At 41.9% G+C, this 25,596-nt stretch overlaps 1 protein-coding gene across 1 annotated transcript in view; it reads left to right on the top strand.

Annotated features, from left to right (window-relative positions):
- ABLIM3 (actin binding LIM protein family member 3) overlaps positions 1–25,596 on the top strand; it is a 427,044-nt gene that overhangs the window by 386,393 nt on the left and 15,055 nt on the right. Inside the window, exons 16-20 of the mRNA XM_073620583.1 lie at positions 1,138–1,279; positions 5,253–5,282; positions 9,166–9,224; positions 10,687–10,747; positions 12,070–12,077. Of these exons, the coding sequence (XP_073476684.1) occupies positions 1,138–1,279; positions 5,253–5,282; positions 9,166–9,224; positions 10,687–10,747; positions 12,070–12,077 (300 nt within the window). The remainder of the gene's footprint in view (positions 1–1,137; positions 1,280–5,252; positions 5,283–9,165; positions 9,225–10,686; positions 10,748–12,069; positions 12,078–25,596) is intronic.

Genomic DNA, 25,596 nt, shown 5'->3' with positions numbered 1-25,596 from the left:
TTAAAGAGTTCACATTCAACAGGGTTTTAAGATATACCCAAAGAAGAAATTAAATACTGTATGATGATGAGACTTAAATGAGATTGTTTGCAAAGTAGGGAATGTAACTGGTTCAGCTCTTTATGGATTAATGGTGTATAACACCCAATATTCCTTCTTAAGTAGAACCCATATGGCAGGGGTAGGGAATAGGCTTGTGATTAAAGCAAAGAGTAATACCCCCAGCAGTGGAAAATAAGGGTCAAAACAGATTAGTATAACCTGTCCAGCTTGATGTGGATAAACTTGTCAATGCTTGCCCCCCCCCCCCCCCCCCCCCCCCCCGGGGGCACAGAATGGACCCACTGAGGAGCAAGCATTGATGGGCATTTCTGCATCAATATGGACAGATTATACTGATCTGATCTTTACATTTAGTAGGCCTTTCTCAGATGTGTATAAAAAAACATTGAAATTAAGATACTATCAGGGGAATTCAATAAAGCAGTAAGGTCACTTTATTTGGCGGTATGGCCCCTTTATATGGCCTGCGCCTAATAATAAAAGCCTTGCGCCAGTTACAATACAAGTACCAACACATGCGCTGGATTCAGGCAGTTTTTACTATTGCCACTTTCAGAATCTGTCACTGGCTGGGGCAGATTCTAAAAGAATTGCTGCCAGTGTCCAGTGTGCTCCTTTCTCAGTGCAGACACAGACAAATTCATGTACTTGTCTCTGACAGGTATATAAATTGGTCACAAGCACCGTCACATTCAGTGCTGCTTCCTGAATTCCTCAGTATGTGTTTAAGATCCTTTTTATTAAGTGTGAATGGAGTGTTTTATTTCAATGTAGTCATCTGACATAAAGAAAACACACCGAAGTTACCAAATATCCTTATGTGTACAAGCCAGGTATTATATTATTGCTGAAATTTGTTGATACTTGATACTGCCATCAAGGGGTTGTCATACATGGACTATAAAGGGGAAATTTAAATGGAAAGAAAAGTTGAATAGGATCATACAGTATATACTTGTTTTAGTGAGTTTTATTCTTTATATTGTATTTCCCTTATAGATTGATTTCAGTAACAGCACAAGACTTATACATCTCAGGGCAGTGTCTAAAAGTAAATGAAATGTTATATTTTAGCTCCAGGGTAGCATTGGAAGAATGATCCTAAAGGAGGAGATGAAGGCTCGGTCCTATGTAGACCCCTGGACACCGCCACGCAGTTCAGCAGGCAGTAAAGAGGCTCTACACACTGCCGGTTACGATGCTTCTCTTAATGGATGTAAGTGTCAACCTAGATGCACATTAAAGCATTCCTACCATATGTAAAGGTGCCTAGGGACAATATTTGTGAAGAAAGCTTCACTCAGACCCCTTCTTCTAAATGAAAATAAAAAGTCCTATAGAGTTATGTATGTTACTGACATACAAGGACCACACAGGGAATTGGAATGTAGCCAAATACATTCAGGATAACTTTTCTGAATACAGAGGTAATCAACGCTCAGTCGCAGGAATCACTTTCAGACTGATTAGTGTGTCTGGAACAAAGATGAAATTTTGTGTGTCTTAAAAACATTTTATTGTTTCACAATTTTTTCCTCCATAGTGCCACATTTCCACAGCCTGTATAAGTGTCAGCACTGGCACTTTATGTGGCTGGGGGTATTGCAATGGTGCTTCAAGTTAACTGATTTCTGTCTGATACGCCTAGGGGTTACTTTTTCTGCCACTTTCATCAGGAGTAGAGCAAGTAAGAACCAGCAGAAACATGCCCAAAACCCTTAAACCAGGCATCAACACTTAAAGCGGGGGTCCACCTATCTATCGTTTTTTTTTTTTTTTAGTTCATTCACAAACTTTTCTTCTCAGCATTACATACTCACATATTGTGTGTAATATGTCCGCCTGTGTCAGATTTCATCGGAAAGAATAACTTATATTATTCACTGCAGGCGGTTTCCATCTTCATTGTGGGCATTTGAAGCCCACAAGCATTTATTTCCTGGATGTGGTGAATGCTGTGCTCCCAGCATTCACCGCTCGTTCCCGCACATTCTCAGTGGCATCCTGGGAAGCCTGAGACTAGCTCCCAGGAGTCTGGGAGAGGCTAGAAACACGCCTACTCCCACGGGAGGAGAACCAGGAAGTGCAAAGAAGAATAGACAAATAAAAGGTAATTACGGCGATTTAAATTTTTTTAAACAGCATGTCAGCATCTAGGCAAGGAAGAGAATACATACAGATATTGTTCAAAATTTGGGTGGAACCCCGCTTTAATCAGCCCTTCAAAAACATGGTACTTAGCCTCTCCCTTAGCACTTAACACCCCTTACACTAATTGTCCTTTAATACTTATCCAAAGTGTGCCCCTAACCTCCACCCACACTAACACTGAACCCATAAACTTGGTAGTAACCTAAGCGGGCTGTATTTGCAATAATGGATTCCATAGGCAGTGGTGCCAACTATACAATGTACAAACAAATTTTTCCAAAATAATTCACCCCTCTTACCTGTTGTTGCCAGACATATCTGCAGAAATCCAATAGTGCAACTGTTTTAAATGGAGGGAGGGGGTTAGTTTTTCCATATTCCATGTTATGTCTGTAGTGGCAGGCAGAGGCAGATCAACCCTTGGCAGTCCTTAAGAGCAAGTAGGGCACAAGGTCCATAAGGGGAATGCTATCCGTAGTCTACAAGATTTTAATGATTAACAGTTGATATGAGGTATATATATATATCAACCAAGTGCCTTACTACATTACTGCTTCAATCATAAAAGAAGAAAAAAGTAGCACTGCAGTACTCTGATTTTTGCCTGTAATATGTTTTCCTAATATGCTGTATACTACGAGAACACTTTATGGGATAAAATCTGAGAATTGCTAGTGCCACATTTCACTTTTTTCATCTTTTATTTTTGAAGCAGTAATGTACTAAGGCACCTGGCTGGCTATAAGGTTAAAGGAGAACCCCCCTCAAAAGAAACAGAAGCCCGATACCATGTCAATAGATATAAATAAGTACAATTATAATAATCGTTCTAGAAGAAGAGTGATCATGCATCTAAATTCAAAGAAAATTTAAAATGCAAAGATCTTTTTCTTTTGGGACAAGGATAACTCTCCTCCTGTCCAGTTTACCTGCTTCTTGAGTACACTGTACAATATGAGTGTACAATCTCTTATAGTTTTTCCAACAACTAAGAAGTGCAAATGCCTGCCTAACTAAATACAAATCAAATGGGTTGTCTAGGTAGCTATTTACCTAACATCATTTTGGTAAATCTGTAGATTTGTAACATCTGTGGTCTGCTTTATACTTTAGAAAATTCATATGTATGTAGTGTTGAGCCAGGGTACACATGCATGCCACATATATTGCCTGAGATTGAGAGGATGTGTATTCTCTGTAAATTAGGCTCCAAATGTACAGGCTAGGGACTAAATAAGCAAAACTACATTTGTAATGACTACAAGTTCTTACATCAGCCCACGCACGGGAGTTGATTTACTAAAGGCAAATAGAATGTTCACTTTGCAAGTGAATTTTCCCCAGAGCTTAGTAAAGGTAGAGGTAGAGGTGAAGCTCTCTTGACTTCCTTCATCCAATCACGTGCAAGCAAAAATGCTATTTTTGTTGTTTTCCTTGCATGTGATAGGGTATTCCTTGACGTTTTAGGGGGCGTGGTCACTGGGTGATGTTGACCACGCCCCCTAAAACGTCACAGTCCCAGCATGCCCAGGGACTGTGACATCAAAAGGGGGCGGGGTCTCCGCCTATATAAGTCACAACGCAGCCCTCGGAGAGCAGTCCAGCCGGAGAGAGCGTCGTGTCAACATCTGGAGAAGAGAAGAGAAGAGAAGAAGCCCAGAAGCCCAGAAGCCCAGGAGTCCGGACCTCTGCTGGCAAGAGAGCTACCTGAAGACAGCAGAGGAGCCGGCCGAAGAACTGGAACACCGGGAGAAGAACCAACCGGACGCCGGGAGAAGATGAAGCGCAGGGACCCCCGAAGCCGGAAGAAGACCCCCGAAGCCGGAGGAAGATCTCCCCCCCCGGAGCTGTTTAATAAAATATTTTAAAAACCTGTGTAGTGTGTTTTATTACACTTTTTCCCTAGGTGAATGGGTAGGGGTACCATGTACCCCATACTCATTCACATAGGGTGGGGGGCCGGGATCTGGGGGCCCCCTTATTAAAGGGGGCTCCCAGATTCCGATAAGCTCCCGCCCGCAGACCCCGACAACCAACGGCCAGGGTTGTCGGGAAGAGGCCCTTGTCCTCATCAACATGGGGACAAGGTGCTTTGGGGTGGGGGGCCCCGCAGGGCGCCCCCCTCCCCCAAAGCACCCACCCCCCCATGTTGAGGGCATGCGGCCTGGTACGGTTCAGGAGGGGGGGGGGGGGCGCTCGCTCGTCCCCACCCCCTTTCCTGACCGGCCAGGCTGCGTGCTCGGATCGGGGTCTGGTATGGATTTTAGGGGGGACCCCACGCCGTTTTTTCGGCGTAGGGGGTTCCCTTTATAATCCATACCAGACCTAAGGGCCTGGTATGCCCCGCGCTCGCCGCAATAGGAAAATGTGTTTTTCCTATTGCAGCGAGCGCGAGATGCAATACCCTGCCCTCGTGTCGTATCTGGTCCGTCGGACCAGCATACACACGAGCGGGCTTTCCGTCGGACCAGCACACACACGAGCGGACTTTCCGCCCGAAACTGAGTCCGGCGGAAAGATTTAAAACTTTTTTCAAATCTAGGTCCGGCGGGCTTTTGGGAAAAAGTCCGCCGGAAAAGTCCGCCGGCGCCTACACACGGGCGGATTGTCCGGCACACTCTGGTCCGCCGGACCAAGTATGCCGGAAAGTCCGACCGTGTGTACGCGGCATTAGAGCTTATCAAATAGTTGATTCCTTTGCTCAGGTGATGTTTAGAACATGAAACCTACGCAGGTTAATGAATAACTGTAATAAAGTTGTTTATGTCTGACATGGTAAGCTCCATTTGCAACACTACAATATTTTTCATTTCCATAATTTTTTTTAGAGGTTAACAAAAAGGTACAAAAGTACAACATCTATCTCTAAATCAACATTAACATATAGGTCTAAAAGCATGTAAGTTTCATGAAATCTGGAGATATGGAGACATTCGAGTTTATTTCAGTTTTATTCTGTACATTTAACCACTTCTGTAGTACTCATAAGAAACTGTTGATCCCCATAAACAAATCTGGGTTCATGTTTTATTTTACAGCTCCCAACAAGTGCTACCTGGCTGACAGTGGTAAGTACAGCTATACATTAATCCCTTTGCACTAAGCTACTTTTGTATGAAAGCAGAAACATTCTTCTATTCTGCAAAGTTGTTTACAGTTATGAAGCATGGTTCCATTATCAACAACAGGGGATTTGATTAACTTTTCCAGTCCAAACTATCAACTTTTTTAACCACTTAAAGTGTTACTAAACCCAGTAATATGAAAATAGTTCATCCCCCCCCCCCCCATAACTTTTTGGATAATCTGTATACCACGGTTAAATGATAAACTGCGCAGTTTCTCCAGTGCTGAAAGTTCAGGTAGGAGGAGATTTTCACTACAGCCTGTATACACGCCCATATGTGTGATGTCAATATCATGTGACCTGGCTAGATCTGAGAACAAGAAACTGTTCTCTCCAGCATAAAAGACACAACTGAGCACAACTGACACAACTGAGCATGTGCAGGTCGGCTACTCTCCCCAGATAGACAGTGCAGGATGGGGAGGATCTGTGCATACAGGATAAAACAGCCTTTTTACACAATGCAGAAGATTACCCCCTTAAGTTCCACAGTGAGTATAACAAGCTTGCTATGCTGCATATACAGACTCATTTTACTGTTGTGGGTTTAGTAACACTGTAAGGACCAGAAGGATTTACCCTCTTTTTTTGCGATATGACACTGCATTATTTTAACTGACAATTGCGCGGGCCTGCAACGCTGTACCCAAATAAAACCGATGTTCTTTTTTTCCTACAAACAGAGCTTTCTTTTGGTGGTATTTTTTTTTTTTTTTTGCACTATAAACAAAAAAAGACCAACAATTTTGAAAAAATATATATTTTTTTTACTTTCTGCTATAAAGCATATCCAATACAAAAATGTAAAAAAAACAAAGTTTTTCATCAATTTAGGCCAGTATGTATTCTGCTACATATTTTTGGTAAAAATAAAATCACAATAAGCGTATATTGGTTGGTTTGCACAAAAGTTGTAGCATCTACAAAATAGGGGATACATTTAGGGACTTTTAATTTTTTTTTAATTGTTTTTACTAGTAATGGTGGCGATCAGTGATTTTAGTGAGACTGCGACATTGTGGCAGACAAACCTGACCCTAAGTGACACTTTTTGGGGACCAGTGACACCAATACAGTGATCAGTGCTAACAAAATGACTATCTCTCCATACTCCCCTGTCAGAACAGGAATCTACCTTGTTTACATATGCAGATCCCTGTTCTGCCTCTCTGTGGAGCGATCATGGGTGGCTGGTGAACATCACGGCCGCGCGCATCGGCTCCGTGCTGCGGGTGCGCGCACCGACCCACAGTATCTGTTACACAAAATGACGTACAGGTGACATTAAGTGACACTTTTTGGGGACCAGTGACACCAATACATTGGTCAGTGCTAAAAAAAAATGCACTGATTACTGTATAAATGACACTGGCAGGGAAGGGGCTAACACCAGGGATCTGCCTTGTTTACATAGGCAGATCCCCATTCTACCTCTCTGTGGAGCGATCGTGGGTGGCCAGCAGACGATGGCCACCGGCCAAACGCATCTGCCTCCGCTCCATGCCGTGGGAACACCCATAGTATCTGTTAAATGAACGTCACAGGTATGTCGTTTTGCGCAATAGAGCCGCCCTGCCACAGTATATCTGCGGTGGGTGGTCCTTAAGTGGTTAATGGAGTTGAAGTGTCAGACCTACAGTTACCTGTCATAATGATTGGTAACATCATTCAGTTGACACATTTTTTTTGTTTAAATAAATAACATGTGCACAGCTCTTAGGATTCATAGATATTTTACCTGGACTATGTCATATATATTTCCAGAAGAAAGACATGTAATATCTCCTGACATTAAAGTGTTACTAAAGTCAGATTTTTTAAAAATAAAATAACAAATATGTAATACTTACTGCTCTATACAGTGGCATTGCACAGAGTGGCCCCGATCCTCCTCTTCTGGGGTCCCCGGTGGCGATCTTGGCTACTCCTCTTCTTTTTAGGACAACCATAGCCAGCCGCTTGCTATGGGGAGAAACGTAGTCTGCGTGCTCCCGACTTGTGTGTCAATGGAGCCGCGCTCCATAGACTTACACAGCGGGACTTAGGCCCGCTTCCCACTTCCTCTTCACTGCATTTGATTGAGAGCCAATGGCTGCTGCTGCTGCTCAAATGCTTTGTGAAAAGGAAGTAAGGGGAGAAAAGATGCAGCCGTGCACAGCGCTGATCTCTTCTCCCCTCTCATACTCTTCACACAGTAAGACGTTTTTAGGTTAAGTAACTTTTTCACTTACATAGTTACGTAGTTTCTCTGGCTGAAAAAAGACACAAGTCCATCTAGTTCAACCAAAAAAAGGGGAAAAAAATTATACAATTCTATACCCATAGTTAAACCAGAGGAAGGCAAACAAACCCCAGAAAAGTATGATCCATTTTGCTCCAGCAGAGGAAAAAATTCATTCCTGATCATCCGAGAAGCAATTGGATATTCCCTGGATCAACTTTACCAATAAATTTTAGTATCCAGTTATATTATGTTCATTTAGGAAAGAATTCAGGCCTTTTTTAAAGCAATTTACTGACCTGGACAGAACCAGCTCTTGAGAGAGTCTATTCCACATTTTTACAGGTCTTACCGTGAAGAAACCTTTCCGTATTTGGAGATTACATTTCTTTTCTTCCAGATGTAAAGAGTGCCCATCTGTCCTCTGTGATGACCTTAACCGCTTGCCGACCAGCCGCCGCAGTTGTACTGCAGCAGGATGGCACAGGCAGGCGAATCGCCATTATGTTACGTTGGTTCCAAAGGCGGCCACTAGGGGCGCACACCCGCTGCTCGCCCCTGGAGCCGATGCGAGTGCCCTGCGGTCTCGATGACCACCGGCCTCCCGCGATCGTTCGTAACATGGCGAGAACTGGGATCTCTGTGTGTAAACACAGAGATCCCAGTTCCCTGAGGGGAGAAGTGACAGATCGTCTGTTCATACAGAGTATGAACAGCGATCTGTCATCTCCCCTAGTCAGTTCCCTCCCACCTTCAGTTAGAACACACATTAGGGAACACAATTAATCCCTTGATCGCTCCCTAGTGTTAACCCCTTCACTGCCAGTGACATTTTACAGTCATCAATGCATTTTTATAGCACTGATCGCTATATTAATGCCAATGGTCCCAAAAATGTGTCAAAAGTGTCCGATGTGTCCACCATAATGTTGCAGTCACAATAAAAATCGCAGATCGCCGCCATTACTAGTAAAAAAAGTAATAATAAAAATGCCATAAATCTATCCCCTATTTTATAGACGTTATAACTTTTGCACAAACCAATCAATACGCTTATTGTGATTTTTTTTTACCAAAAATATGTAGAAGAATACATATCGGCCTAAACTGAGAAAAAATTAGCTTTTTTTAAAAAAAAAAAATGGGGATATTTATTATAGCAAAAAGTACAAAATATTGTGTTTTTTTTTTTTTTTTTAAATTGTCGCTCTTTTTTTGTTTATAGCACAAAAAATAAAAAACGCAGAGATGATCAAATACCACCAAAAGAAAGCTCTATTTGTGAGAAAAAAAAGGATGTCAATTTTGTTTGGGTGAAACATCGCACAACCGTGCAATTGTCAGTTAAAGCAACGCAGTGCCGAATCACAAAAAGTGCTCTGGTCAGGAAGGGGGTAAAATCTTCCAGGGCTGAAGTGGTTAAAGTAACTAACTTAACACGAAGTTCACTATATGGACCCTTTATGTATTTATAAATGTTGACCATATCCCCTTTTAATCTCCTCTTCTCAAGAGAGAATAAATACAGTTCCTCTAATCTATCATCATAGCTCCTCAATGGAACTTGTACATTTAAAATATATATTTTTTGTGTATTTTGCAGATCCTCTAATCAACAAGTCTGCCTCACTCCCAGCATACAGAAGAAATGGTCTTCACAGGGTACGGTAAAAGGACTATATGGAAAATTAGAACCATGGGAATTGTTTACTAGTGTCCGAGTTCATGATCAACAAATTCCAGCAGGCTGAAAGTCTCACTAGCGAGAGACTATCCAGAAGATCAATGATTCTGAGTTCCTAGCTCTGCCTGTCTGTCAAGGCCAGCATCAGGAGACGGCAGTCACAGTGCAACAGAAGCATTATGCTGAACTGGGGGTGCCTTTTGGGCAGGGCCTGTCTGAGGTTAAAGCGGAAGTAAACCCATCCATAACACACTTCTGGCACATGCTGGAAATGTAACACTCCCATTGGTTGTGCTCTCAACCAAACTGTAAAACCATCCAATGGCTGGTGTCATAACTGATCACATGTGCAGCATCTTGGCAGTTGTAGATTAAACAGAGGCAAAGATGGCAGCTTCCTTGGCTGAAAGCGATAGGAGGGTTTACTTACACTTTAAAGAAGAAAAGTGGTGCACTATAGCCTAAATCTTAGAAAATAACAACTAGGAACAATTAGGATTAATGTAAAGATTGCAGTTACTTTCCACGGTTGCCAAAAATAGGCAACTGCACCTGCACAGGTGGAGAAGATAGTATGGTTATTCCCATGCAGCCCCTATACATTGCAATTATCCATTGTCTACCAGACATGGGGTGGCTGGATGTGTGTTTCTGTTAGACCTGTCTGTGTCTATGGTGTGGAAGTGCCATCCACTACTTGATTTGGTGAAGTGACTAACGTTTTATTGAAATGCATCATTTGACAGATTAAATCTTGGTTGCTTCAATACCAGAGACAGTGTGAATGGCACACCCACCCAATCCTAAAGGTTCCAGATTAATCAAGGCCTATTTTTTCATTTTTAAAATGAGAGAGTTTATTAAAAGACACAACTTTAAACAATTGGAGCTATGATACAATATTGATGTCAATGTCAGCAATCTTGTTAGCGGTACAGCAATGAATTCTCATTGTTGGTCATTGTGTCAGACAATGGATTGCAACACTAATCAATTAAATGATGGTTTTCAATAGATCTAAATTTTTTAGGTGGACATACACTTTAATGACACTTTCAACATAGATGAGTACACGCTGCATTTTTAGGGTCCATGCACTCTGGGCTCTAAAATCACTGCTTCTACAGGAGTTTAGTGTTTTGCCTGTAGAAGCAGCTCAATGTTATCCTATGTGTCCATGCTCATTAGGACGTTTTGAGGCATAATTTAAGCTCAGCATTTAAAAGCAAAAAAAAAAAAAAACCCTTCTGGTTTGTGTTTGAGTTTTTTTGGCAGAAAAAAATGCTAAACGCCTGCACAAAAACACTCTATATGAGCGCTTTTTTTTCTGCCAAGGGAGCTGGTGTTTTTTTAAGCCCAGTGTGTATGGACCCCAAATATTGTCTATGCATGTTTGTTCTGCATACCCCAATTCTAATTGTCCTATGGTATTTCTTACAGCCGCCAAGCACGGAACTCTTCCACTATGATAGTGCCAATGCAGTGAACTGGGGAATGAGAGGTATGTTTACTTGTTACTAGAAAAAAAAATGATGAAAATGATGAACATCAGCTTATTTATGACAATTTTTTATGTTATCATTTTTTTAATGTCTAAAAGGCTAGCAATGGTAAAGAAAAAGACATAAAACCCCATTGAAGCCTCACACGTTTTTATTGCTTTATAGTCCTATACCATGTTATGATTGGTGACTGATTGGCGATTGAAAATGGTTTACAATGGCTTTTATTCTGTGAAAATACTATGTTGAGCCCTCACAGATAGTTAGTGACCCAAAACCTAAATGAAGGCCATGGCACAGCACTCTGGATCTGGCTACTTGTTCTAAATCAGTAGGGTTGATTTACTAAAGGCAAATAGGCTGTTCACTTTACAAGGGAATTGTCCTTAGTGCAGTGGCCATCAACCCTGTCCTCCGGGCCCACTAACAGGCCAGGTTTTATCTATTACCTTGAGGAGATGCAGAGTAGAATACGGCAGCAAATGATATCACCTGTAATGTATTTCAGTCATCTTGCAAACCTGGCCTGTTAGTGGGCCCTGAGGACAGGGTTGATGATCACTGCCCTAGTGGATGAGGTAATATTTCACTTTACACGTGAGTAGAGCATAACCTTGTTCACTAATGCTGCGTACACACGACCGTTTTTTCCGCCAGAATAAACTCTGAAGGTTTTTCCGACGGAGTTCCGCTGAAACTGTCTTGCCTACACATGATCACACCAAAGTCCGACCGTCTAGAACGCGGTGACGTACAACACATACGACGGGACTAGAAAAAGGAAGTTCAATAACGAGTAGCCAATAGCTGCCGTCTCGTACTTACTTCAGAGCATGCGTCGTTTTTGGTCCATCGGAACAGCATACAGACGATCGGTTTTCCAGATAGGAATTGATTCTGTCAGAAAGATTTAAAACATGTTCTATTTCTAGGTCCGTCAGAATTTTCGAAAAAAGAAAGTCCAATGACGCCTACACACGATCGGAATGTCCGATGAAAAGATTCCGTCGGACTTTTCCTGCCGGAAAGTTCAACGGTGTGTATGCGGCATCAGTCCTGTGGCAAATTACCTTGCAAAAGGGGACAAAAACAAAATATTTCAGGGTACTGCTTAGGCAGGCCATCCATGGTGCGAATTTCTTTCCTGTAACCACGGTTATTACTTATTACAAGATGAACATGAAAAATCATAATACAATAAAATAACTAAACAGTATACAGGTTGGAAAACTGTAAAATGTTTTTATATAAGAAAGGATAGTAAAGTATTCTGTATTTTGCCATTTTTTTATCTGTGTTTCTTTTCTTTTCTGTATTGCAGAGTACAAGGTGAGAAGACCCACAATTGCTTTGTAAATAGGAGAAATGTTACTATGGCAGGTTATGTGACATCAGAGGAATATGCTTTTTAATGTGCAATCAACCATAATTCCAAGGACTTTCACTATATCCTTAATGGAAATCAATACCGTTCCAACCACCCACATCAAATTACTCTGCAGGCAATCTGTATACTTTATCTTTGTAATTAATAGGTTAAGCCTTCCATTCAGAGAATTCACTTAGAATCCAGAACCCCAATATATGCTTTTTTTGGTGGTTTTATAGCAGAGCGTTCTTTCCAATAGAAAATGTATGGAATAGCACCTGCAGGGCAGTGGCGTTACTATTGCAGGCCAGTGAATGTGGCTCAGTCCCGTGACAATCAAGACAGAATCAGTAACGAGGGTCTCCGAGCTTAAAATAATCCTAGAAAAAAGACACAGGAGCACAGTGTTGTTGTGGATACAATTAAAGCTGAACTCCAGACAAAAACAATACATGAGTATGGGCACTGTAAAAATAAATTAAAGCTGGTAAATTGTGTGCCATGTGTGTAGGCTGCAGTGTCTGTAAGACTCTAACTTTCACCCCTTCTAGCTGGAGTACAGCTCCGATAGCAGGTCACTCGCTCAGCACCTTAGTCTAATCATTAAACGCCTTCTATTCTTTTCACAGAAGGCAAGGTGTTCTGTGATTTGAGGAGGGGAGATCATGACAACCATTTAAACCTCCTCCATTCACAGAACACCTTGTGTAGTGAAAGTGACTCAATATTAGAGCCATACCCCAGCCAGAAGTGTAAATCTCAGTGCCGGAGCTTACTGTAGATCTGTTAAAGTACAGTTAGTGCTAATTTTTTTTTACAGTGCACATGTCCAAATATTGTTTTTGACCAGAATTCCGCTTTAAAGTGTATCTATAGACAGAAACATTTTTTTTTTACATTTTGGATAGAGTTGGGAAAAACTAGACAATCTGTCAGGTTATTATTGCTGCCTGGGGAGGTTCACCCTTCTGTTTGTGCTAGTGAACATTATCAGAAAGAAAGTGATGGGAATTCTAAAATGTTAGACTTGTCTCAAGGTAGGTAGAGGTAAAAGTATATCTTCTGGTGGATAAGCCTGTATCAACAAAATCTGTCTGGGCTAGTTTACACTAGTGTTAGCCCCCAGAAGGTGATCTGCGTTGGATTGGGTTGGAAGGCGTTTAACAGACAACACGCATTGCACACAGTTGCATCATGGCCCTATTCAAGTGAATAGGTCACATTCAGTGGGCAGTACTAACCCCTAAGTGTGACAGGGTGGATTATTCCTGCCATGGCTGTGAAGCAAAGCATTATGGCCATGGCATATGTATACCCCCATCCACTGCCTTTGCAACTCAAGGGGAAGCTGTTAAGGGGTGGTAAAAACATGGTTCAACCACAAGTGTAAATGAGAGACCGATTATTCTCATTTTAGGGAGAATACCTCTAACTTTCTGTTGGGCCTCTGGGACAGGAAGTGAAGGGAAATTTAACCTGACAGGGGTTTTACTCCTATCCTACTCAGTCTAAAACTATAAAAAATGTTTGCCTATACATGCCCTTTATTAAAGATTAGGCAGGATACCTTATGCGACCTGCCTAAATGAAACAAATATGCACTTGGTACAGTGGCAGGAAAATCAGCAGACACTGAAAATTCCAGAGGACCTTTCTCCTCATGATCCTCCTATAGGGAATGCTCACTTCAAGTCCATGATGGCTAAATGGAAGCTGTTCAGTCTGGGTCAGGTCCCTGATTTCTTTTATTTGCTTGCTGTTGCAGGATACAGTGCCTTGAAAAAGTATTCATACCCCTTGAAATTTTCCACATTTTGTCATGTTAAAACCAAAAACGTAAATGTATTTTATTGGGATTTTATGTGATAGAACAACACAAAGTGGCACATAATTGTGAAGTGGAAGGAAAATGATATTTTTTACAAATACATATGTGAAAAGTGTGACTTGCATTTGTATTCAGCCCCTCTGAGATAATACCTTGAAGAACCACGTTTCACTGCAATTACAGCTGCAAGTCTTTTGGGGATGTCTCTACCAGCTTTGCACATCTAGAGAGTGACATTTTTACCCATTCTATTTTTAAATAAGCTCAAGCTCTGTCAGATTGGATAGAGAGTGTCTGTGAACACAATTTTCAAGTCTTGCCACAGATTCTCAATTGGATTTAGGTCTGGACTTTGGGCCATTCTAACACATTAATATGCTTTGATCTAAAACATTCCATTGTAGCTCTGGCTGTATGTTTAGGGTCGTTGTCCTGCTGGAAGGTGAACCTCCGTTCCTGTCTCAAGCCTTTTGCAGACTGTAACTCCATCCATCTTCCCATCAACACTGACCAGCTTCCCTGTCCCTGCTGAAGAAAAGCATCCCAACAACATGATGCTGCCACCACCATATTTCACAGTGGGGATGGTGTGTTCAGGGAGATAGCATTTTGCTTTTAGGCCAAAAAGTTCAATTTTGGTCTCATCTGACCAGAGCACCTTCTTCCACATGTCTTCTGTGTCCCCCACATGGCTTCTTGCAAACTGTAAACGGGACTTCTTATGGTTTTCTTTCAACAATGGCTTTCTTCCTGCCACTCTTCCATAAAGGACAGATTTGTGGAGTGCATAACTAATAGTTGTCCTGTGGACAGATTCTCCCACCTGAGCTGTGGATCTCTGCAGCTCCCCCAGAGTTACCGTGGGCCTCTTGGCTGCTTCTCTGATTAATGCTCTCCTTGCCCAGCCTGTCAGTTTAGGTGGACGGCCATGTCTTGGTAGGCTTGCAGTTGTGCCATACTCTTTTTGGATAATGGATTGAACAGTGCTCTGTGAGATGTTCAAAGCTTGGGATATTTTTTTTTTATAACTTAACCTTTATTTAAATTTCTCCACAACTTTATCCCTGACCTGTCTGGTGTGTTCCTTGGCTTTCATGATGCTGTTTGTTCACTAAAGTTCTCTAACAAACCTCTGATGGCTTCACAGAACAGCTGTATTTATCCTGAGATTAAATTACACAAAGGTGGACTCTGTTTACTAATTAGGTGACTTCTGAAGGCAATTGGTTCCACTAGATTTTAGTTATGAGTATCAGAGTAAAGGGGCTGAATACAAATGTGCGCTACACCTTTCAGATATTGTATTTGTAAAAAATGTTTCCTTCCACTTCACAATTATGTGCCACTTTGTGTTGGTCTATCACATAAAATGCCAATAAAATACATTTACGGTTTTGGTTGTAACATGACAAAATGTGGAAAATGTCAAGGGGTATGAATACTTTTTCAAGGCACTGTATTTGCATAATTAAAATACATCTTACACATTTTACCTAATGCTCCACTATGCTTTTCTTTTCTTTCTTTATAAATTCAAAGAACAAGTTCTCCCTCTTTTTGCATGTTGCTGTAATCATAAGAGTATATCAGAAGTTTGGGCCTTTTACAATGCATTAAGAAAAACTGATAGAGGTTCTAAGGCTGGCCATACACGGGTTCTGCTGAACCGGCAAAGATTCAAACTGTGTATGGGCAGGCTGAATGTACCAAGTTGATAGATCGATCAACTTGGGTACAACCAGCATGCCAGGTTTTACCTTTGATTATCACTAGCGGCTACTATAGCCGCTAACAATAACCACGGTCTTCTCCTGACGGGGATGGCTTCCCCTGCCAGGAGAAGACAATGGCCTGACAGGAGGGATTCCTGCATCAACACTGTCTGTGTTGACGGGGGAAGCGAGTAAATTTCTTTCCTGCAACCCGCGGAAATTTGCTACGTGTATAGCTGGCCTTATCCTTCTCATCTCTACCCCAAACAGAAAAAAAAAGAAAAAAACAAAGATTTGCCAAGGAATACAATTAGGTTTTGTTTATTTTCTGTGTAAGTTACTTAGCTGAACCCCAGTTTTGCAATGGAGCTGTACTGCTCTGACTCAGGTTGTTGCAGCATATCAGATGTGAAAATATTCAAAGATAGCAGCATTAATTCAGATTGAATTGTAAGAACATTAGAGGTTTTGTTAAATCCTCTCACATTCGTTTAATCCACTCTGAAAGTTGACCTTTGAGCTCGGATTTCAGAACAGTTCCAGGACACAGGTTCTTAGTCCTGCACCATTGTGCCTCCTACTGAAACAAAGTCGTTGTTGTGCTTCTTTTTTTTATTCAAATTGTTTTTATTGAGTTTTACAATAAAAATTTTAAAAAAAGCATACAAACAGTAATAATATAACAATGAAGCTGACACAGCTGTGTCAGCATGGAGCCGTGTGTTTGTATATATATATATATATATATATATATATATATATACATACACACACACACACACAGTATACGTAATATATATATATACACACATACACACACACACACTAACTGGCCACTTTATTAGGTACACCTTGCTAGTACCCGGTTGGACCCCCTTTTGACTTCAGTACTACCTTAATTCTTCAATTCTTCCTGGCATAGATTCAACAAGGTGTTGGAAACATTCCTCAGAGATTTTGGTCCATATTGACATGATAACATCACACAGTTGCTGCAGATTTGTCGGCTGCACATCCATGATGCGTGACTCCCATTTCACCACATCCCAAAGGTGCTCTATTGGATTGAGATCTGGTGACTGTGGAGGACATTGGAGTACAGTGAACTCATCGTTATGTTCAAGAAACCAGTGGTGACATGATTTGAGCTTTGTGATATGGTGCATTATCCCGCTGGAAGTAGCCATCAGAAGATGGGTACACTGTAGTCATAAAGGGATGGACATGGTCAGCAACAATACTCAGGTAGGTTGTGGCATTTAAACGGTGCTCAGTTGGTACTAAGGGGCCCAAAGTGTGCCAAAAAAATATCCCTCACACCATTACACCACAACCACCACCTCTAGCCTGAACCATTGATACAAGACAGGATAGATCCATGTTTTCATGTTGTTTATGGCAAATTCTGACTGAGGCTGTATAAATTATAGCCTCAGTTTCCTGTTTTTCCTTGACAGGAGTGGCAGCCAGTGTGATCTTCTGCTGCTGTAGCCCATCTGCTTCAAGGTTTGATGTGTTGTGCATTCGGAGATGGTATTCTGCATACCTTGGTTATAACGAGTGGTTATTCGAGATGCTGTTGCCTTTCTATCATCTCAAACCAGTATGCCCATTCTCCTCTGACATCAACAAGGCATTTTTGTCCACACAACTACGGCTCACTGAATATTTTCTCTTTTTTGGACCATTTTCTGTAAACCCTAGAGATGTCCCAGTAGATCAGCAGTTTTTGAAATACTCAGAGCAGCCCATCTGGCACCAACAACCACGTCACAGTCAAAGTCACCTAAATCCTCTTTTGCCCATTATGATGCTTGGTTTGATTTTCAGCAAGTCGTCTTCACCATGTCTAGATGCCTAAATGCATTGAGTTGCTGCCATGTGATTGGCTGATTAGTAATTTGTGTTAGCAATTCAACAGGTATACCTAATAAAGTGGCTGCTGTGTGTATCCACTTGCCAACCGCTGCACGCCGATATACATCAGCACAATGGCAGCGGTGGACAAATGGGCGTACCTGCACTTCCCCTTTAAATGGCGGGGCTAGCGGGCGTGCGCCGCGTACAGCGTGTCTGGGCCCGCGGGAACGGCAGACGCAATCTTCCACTGATCGTGTCACAGAGCCACAGAACAGGGAGGTGCCTATGTAAACAAGACATTTCTCCGTTCTGCCTTGTGACATGACAGAGATCACCGAATCGCAAAAAGTGCTCTGGTCAGGAAGGGGGTAAAATCTTCCGGGGCTGAAGCTGGTATACAGTTAGGTCCATATATATTTGGACACGGACACAATTTTCATACTTTTGGCTCTGTATGCCACAAAAATAAAATTAAAATGAAACAATCCACATGAATTTGAAGTGAAGACTTTCAGCTTTAATTCATGGGGTTGAACATAAATATCAAGTACAAATTTTAGAAACTGCAACCATTATACACAGTCCCCCCATTTTCAGGGGCTCAAATGTAATTAGACAAATGAATATAATCATAAATAAAATGTTCATTTTTAATATTTTGTTGAGAATCCTTCACTGGCAATGACTGCCTGAAGTCTGGAACCCATGGACATTACCAAAGACTGGGTTTCCTCCTTTCTGATGCTTTGCCAGGCTCTAAGTGCAGCTGTCTTTATTCGTGTGTTTTTCTGCCTTTAGTTTTGCCTTCAGCAAGTGACATGCAACTGGGTTGAGATCAGGTGATTGACTCAGCCATTGCAGAATATTCCACTTCTTTTCTTTCAAAAGCTCCTGGGTTGCTTTTGCAGTGTGTTTTGGATAATTGTGAAGCGCCATCCAATCAACTTTGCTGCATTTGGCTGAATCTGTGCTGACAGTATATCTCTATACACTGCAGAATTCATCCGGCTGCTTCTGTCACATCATCAATAAACACCAATGACCCAGTGCCACTGGAAGCCATGCATGCCCATGCCATCACACTGCCTCCACCATGTTCTACAGATGACGTTGTGTGCTTTGGATCAGCTGTTCCAAGCCCTCTCCACGCATTTTTCTTCCTGTTATTCTGGTACAGATTAATCCTAGTTTCATCTGTCCAAATAATGCTTTTCCAGAACTGGTCTGGCTTTTTTTATATGTTTTTTGGGTTGAATCTGACTTTTCTATCAGACTTATGAATGGTTTGCACCTTATGGTGAACCCTCTGTATTTGCTCTAGTGAATACTTCTCTTAATTGTAGATTTTGACAATGATACACCCACCTCCTGGAGAGTGTCCTTCACTTGTCTGGATGTTGTGAAAGGGCTTTTCTTTACCATAGAGAGGGTAATGCGATCATCCACCACTGTTGTCTTCTGTGGACGCCCAGGACTTTTTATGTTGCTGAGCTCACCAGTGCGTTCTTCTTTCCTCAGAATGTACCGAACTGTTGATTTGGCCACTCCTAATGTTTCTGCTTTCTCTCTGATGGATTTGTTTCCTTTATGAAGCCTTGCAATGGCCTGTTTCACTTGCACGGACAGCTCCTTTGAACGCTTGATGTAGGTTCAAAGCAATAGATTCCAAATGTAAATACCACACTTAGCATCAACTCCAGACCTTTTATCTGCTTAATTGATGAAGAAATAACGAAGGAGTAGCCCAAACCTGGCCATGAAACAGCTTTTGATTCAATTGTCCAATTACTTTTGGTCCTTTGAAAAAGGGTGGTTGGCTATTGTTAAGAGCTGTAATTCCTAAACCCTTCCTCCAATTTGGATGTACATACCCTCAAATTAAACCTGCGCGTACACTTTCAGAACATATATATAACTATAGCTTCAAAAGGTGTTCTTTCAAATTGAGGTGCAGGTCAGTTACATTTCTTCACACCAAACTCACTCATCCATGTCTTTATGGACCTTGTTTGTGCACTGGTGTACAGTCATGTTGGAATAGTAAGGGGCCATAACCAAACTGTTCCCACAAAGTTGGCAGAATGAAATTGTTCAAAATGTCTTGGTATGCTGACACCTTAAAATTCCCTTCACCGGATCTAGGGGCCAAGCCCAACCCCAAGCCCTGAAAAACAACCCCTCACCATAACCCCCCCTCCACCAAATTTTACACTTGGCACAATGCAGTCAGGCAACTTCCATAGGATTGCCAGACAGAGAAGTGTGATTTGTCACTCCAGAGAACCCATCTCCACTCCTCTAGAGTCCAGTGGTGGCGTGCTTTACACCACTGCATCCGACGCTGTGCATTGCACTTGGTGATGTAAGGCTTGGATGCAGCTGCTCAGCCTAGGAAACCCATTCCATGAAGCTCTCTATGCACTGTTGTGCTAATCTGAAGGCCACATGAAGTTTGGAGGTCTGTAGCTATTGACTCTACAAACAGTTGGCAACTTCTGCACACTGTGAGCTTCAGCATGGGCTGACCCCACTCTGTCATTTTACATGGCCTACCACTTCATGGCTGAATTGCTTTTGTTCCCAGTTGCTTCCACTTTGTTATAATACCACTAACAGTTGACCGTGGAATATTTAGTAGCAAGGAAATTTCACGGATGGACTCATTGCACAGGTGGCAACCTATCACTGTACCATGTTTGAATTCACTCTGCTCTTAAAACCAACCCAATCTTTAACAAATTTTTGGAGAAGCAGTCTGCGTGCCTAGGTGATTGATTGATTTTATACACCTGTGGCCATGGAGGTGGTTGGAACACCTGAATCCAATGATTTGGAGGGGTGTCCCAATACTTTTGGCAATATAGTGTATATATAGTGTATATATATATATATATACATATACACACGGTTCCATGCTGTGCAGACAGCTATGTAAGCATGTTGTATATATTGTATATATGTGTAAGGAAACTAGTATGTTACATGGGACCAGAATTAAACCCTGCTCATCTTCAGACAGCTCAATTTTACCAAGAGCATGTAGATAAGCAGAAAAAAAGGCATATCATTGGAGGAGATCTAAAATCTAGCCATCAATCCTATAATAGCTAATGCTTATGGAAAACTACTCATGTCCATCTTAAAGCGGAGTTGCACCCAAAAGTGTAACGACCGCTTATCTGATTCCACCCCCCTCCCCTTCCGGTTCCACGTTTGGCACCTTTTGGAGGGAAGGGCTTACTTCTGTCGGACCTTGCCGTAGCAAGGTCCGTCAGAAGTCCAGCCCCCTCCTCCTCCCCCTGCTGCCAGGCCAGTAAGAGAGTGCAGTGTGCTTCGCGCATGCGCAGTTTCACTGCCGGGCTCCCATACAGACAGTGGTGGCGGCAGCACAACAGACTATGGTAGCATCAGCTGGGGTGCCGACATAGCTGGATTCCAGGACAGGTAAGTGTCCTAATATTAAAAGTCAGCAGCTACAGTATGTGTAGCCGTTGTCTTTTAATTTTTGGAGGGGGGGCGGAACACCGCTTTAAGGCTGAATTTTCACGGGCATTTAGCGATGATCGCTGGCTTTGCGAACAGACAGGAATAGCTGCCACCATCAGTATGGGCTCAGTGGCCACTGCTATCTGCACGCAGCTGTCAATCCCAGCCATAGGAATTAGTACATTTCTGTTGCTTGAATTTGCAGTGGGGCAAAACATTAGTGCGAATGGTGCCCACTTGTCTGTGGCTTCAATACTTTGAGTCACCAACCCACATCAAGCTTACAGCCAGTGAAATCAGAACTCCTAAGCTAAATACGTGTTCTTGATCAGTGACACAAAAAGCATTGAAGGCATGGGAGTCAGTCAGGTACCATCGTCATAAAGAAGGGTAAGCAATGGCAGACTCCATATCAGCACAAATTTACTCTATCCCAAAAGTAGCATTTTTTGTTGTGCGGATATTCGAATATTACATTTTAACTTTTTTTTAGTTGTGGATGTAGTGTAAAGGGGTTACACCACCTGTTACTTTTTATTGCTTCCTGTGCCCCTGTTAAGGAGATTCATCCTCCCTATTTGTCCTGTTTATCACTATCACAGAGAGTGAAAGAAAATCCCAAATTGTGGGTTGTCACTAGAACAGTAATAGAGGGGAAATCTTCCAATGGGAGATACTAGTTCTGGTGAGCCTGGTAAAACCCTGGGGTTTTGGCTATGGGACAGGAAATGAAGGGAAATTTCGCCAATGGGACACAGAGGATAAAATACTCGCAAGTTTATAACCCTTCCTTACGCTATACAAAATAAAATAAAAATGTTTTGCCTATAGTTCTGCTTTAACCACTTTCAGGCCACCCTATAGCAGATTAACTGCTACAGGGTGGCCCTCCTGTGCAGGATCACGTATTTATACGTGATTCTGCACTTCTGCTGTGATTAATCGTAAACACATAGAACTGAGATCTGCCTATGTAAACAAGGCAGAGCTCCTTTCTGACAGGGGGAAAGGAATGGATTTTTTGTCCCTGCGCAGCAGGGAATAAAATTCATCTCTTAGTAAAAGCAGCACACACATGTCCCAAAAACACTGTCTAGGCACACAGTTAACCCCTTGATCACCCTTGATGTTTAACCCCTTCCCAGACAGTCATTAGTACAGTGCATATTTTTAATGTGACTGGTTCCTGCAAAATGTCAAATGTGTCCGATTGTCCACCGCAATATCGCAGTCCCGCTATCAGTCACTGATCACTGCAGATACCAGTATTAAAATATATATATATATATATATATATATATATATATATATATATATATATACTGTATATATAGAATACATATTGGCCTAAATATATTTATTTAAAAAGAAAATTATTAGATATGTTTTATAGCAGAAAGAAAAAAATATTGTTTTTTTGTTTCAAAATTGGTGATCAAATACCACCAAAAGAAAGCTCTATTTGTGGGAAAAAATGACATAAATTTTATAAGAGTACAGCATTGCATGACCAAGCAATTGACAGTTAAAGTAATTTAGTGCCGAATCGCAAAAAGTGGCCTGGTCATGAAGGGGGGTAAATCTTCCAGAGGTCAAGTGGTTAATGGGCTTGTTCAGAAAGAAAGCACAAAGAACAATGATGATATGCAGAATAGAGTAACATGTAACAACCAATAGTATTTCAGTTTAAGGCTCGGTTCACACCCACGCGATTCCAGTGCGGGTTCCCACGTCACATGTCACCCACCGGTGGTTCACACTGCCCTATGCAAACCGCTGCTGGTGTCAATAGAAAGTTAATGACACCCCCAGATCGGTTCACATATCGCAGTGTGAACTGTCAAATGGTGCAGAATCGCATAGGTGTGAACACCCATGCGATCTGATTCCAGCGCGGGCCAAAAAAAAGGGTCCTGCACCATTTTGGTGCGAATGTGATACAATTTCAACCATACAGTTCTCATCGCACAGACATCACATGTGATCTGCACAGAAATACGGTGTGAATCACATGCAATGCCTGTCATTGCATATGTGTGAACCGTCATGAATACCTGACTTATCAGGGAAAGATTTGTTCTGATTGGTCATTGAGAAATATTGTACTTTGAGGGTTGCTCATTGTCTTTGTTAAGCCATCAATGTACTTTTATTGCAATTATCCTTTTCTACCCTCCACCCCTCTACCAATATGTTCAGAATAGGTTATACTTACTTTCTATACTTTTCTACCAACATCTTTACTATGCAAAGAAATCATCAGAAACTCTCCAAGATGTGTCGTTCATTGACTTAAACTGAAAGCTTATGTACAACCTGAAAGACTGTCATTAATACATATTGTATATAAGCTAGTCGAAGTCTCACCACCCAATAGTTCATTACATCCAGTGTAGTCTAAACACCCTTAAAAAGAACAATGGTGCTCTTTTAAATGAAGCAATCTGCTATTTTATAAATATAAATTGCAGTAATGCCGCGTACACACGACCGGACTTTCCATCAGAATAGACTCCGACGGTCTTTCTGACGGAGTTCCGCTGAAACGAACTTGCCTACACACAATCACACCAAAGTCCGATCGTTTAGAACGCGATGACGTACGACGGGATTAGAAAAAGGAAGTTCAATAGCCAGTAGCCAATAGCTGCCCTTGCGTTGTTTTTGGTCCGTCGGAATAGCATACAGACGAATGGTTTTCCCGATAGGAACTGATTCCGTCGTAAAGATTTGAAACATGTTCTATTTCTAGGTCCGTCAGAATTTTAGAAAGAAAATGAAGCCCACACACGAGCGGAATGTCCGACGGAATGATTCCGTCAGACCTTTTCTGCCGGAAAGTCAGGTCGTGCGTACGAGGCATAAGACAGACTATCAGAGTTGCCAACCGTCAGTAAATTTACTGACAGTTTGTAAAAATCTGTGACTTTTACAACAGTCCGTAAATATCAAGGGCTGTTAATTTGTCATGCTATGTTGACTTTTGTAAATGTAAACCAGGCAAATTACTTGTTGTGTTTATGGTTAGCGTTTCCATGTTGTGTTTATACTGTTTAAATATTGATTGTATTCGTTTTTAATAGGAGTTCTGGCATTTTTTTTAGGTTGTCTGTAATAAAAATGTGCTCCGTCAGTAAATTCCCCATGCTTTGTCAGTAAAAAATGCCATGGGAGGTTGGTAACCCTGTAGTATATGTTGTTAGCTTAAAAAAGACTCTTGACCCTGGTTTATTTTGTTACACAAGGCATGCCTTCCCTGAATCTGGGGCTAAGGCCTGCCCACAAGCTCTGTGCAGAGGTCTGTCATGCCCCCTACAGTCAGACCTATAACTTTGCAATCAGCAAAGCTCATGCTCCCCACTAATGGGAGAGCTCTGGCTCTGACTCAGTAGGTATGTGTCAGCATGTAGATCTCTTCCCCACAGAGATCAAGGGTCCCACTCTGCCGCATGCTTGCAGGAGACGGGCTTTTCTACCCAGGCTGTAGCTGATTGTTAAAAAAAAAAAGACTATAAGATTTTGCACACCTTTTTTTTAATGTACCTGAAATGTGTTTAGCTGATTTTACCAAAAAGTTCTTATGGGCTTTAATAACCCACTGAACAATAAGAGTATTGTTTTTTGGATAATAAATGCAGTAAAAAGCAACTTGTGGTTTTTGTTCCTATGCCGCGTACAGACGATCGCACATTCCGACAACAAAATCCTGGATTTATTTCCGACGGATGTTGGCTCAAACTTGTCTTGCATACACACGGTCGCACAAATGTTCAGAAATTCCGAACGGCAAGAATGCGGTGACGTACAACACGTACGACAAGCCAAGAAAAATGAAGTTCAATAGCCAGTGCGGCTCTTCTGCTTGACTCTGAGCATGCATGGAATTTTGTGCGTCGGAATTGTGTACACGCGATCGGAATTTCCGGCAACGGATTTTGTTGTCGGAAAATTTGAGAACCAGCTCTCAAATTTTTGTTGTCGGAAATTCAGACAACAAATGTCCGATGGAGCCTACACACGGTCGGAATTTCCGACAACAAGCTCCCATCGAACATTTGTTGTCGGAAATTCCGACCGTGTGTATGCGGCATTAGGCTTCTGGATGTCTGCTCTTCTACTAAAAAATGTACTTTAGCCCTAGTTCACGCTGCTGCGACTTGCTGCGACATGTGAAAACATACTAATTTCAATGGCTGCTGTCTTATTTGCTGTGACTCAAGTTGCAGCCACAAAAAAAAAAAAAAATAGTTCCTGCAATACTTTTTTGCATTTTCCTTGGGACATGAGTGTCATAGACTGCAATGTTAAAATTTGAAAATCCCAACAAAGTCCACGGATCTTCCCTGTTTTCCCTGTTTTCCAACAGGTACGCACTCCCACTCTTCCTGCCTAGGTGAGAAGCATGGAAGTTTGTTACAACCCTTCCCCCACACCCACAGCCTTCTGGTACATGCCAGCACAGGTCCCAGGAGGCTGTGGGACCACTCTACAAGCGCAGCGTGTCTCACACGTGTACAGGAAGTCACAGCTGGCTTCCCATAAGAAAGATGGTGGCATTGGGAGCTCCTGGAATGGGGAGTACCCATTTAATAA

Source organism: Aquarana catesbeiana, linkage group LG03, assembly GCF_042186555.1.
Source record: "Aquarana catesbeiana isolate 2022-GZ linkage group LG03, ASM4218655v1, whole genome shotgun sequence".
NCBI classification, from domain to species: domain Eukaryota; kingdom Metazoa; phylum Chordata; class Amphibia; order Anura; family Ranidae; genus Aquarana; species Aquarana catesbeiana.
The sequence above is the reverse complement of the archived record's forward strand: the minus strand, read 5'-3'. Positions and strand labels throughout refer to the sequence as shown.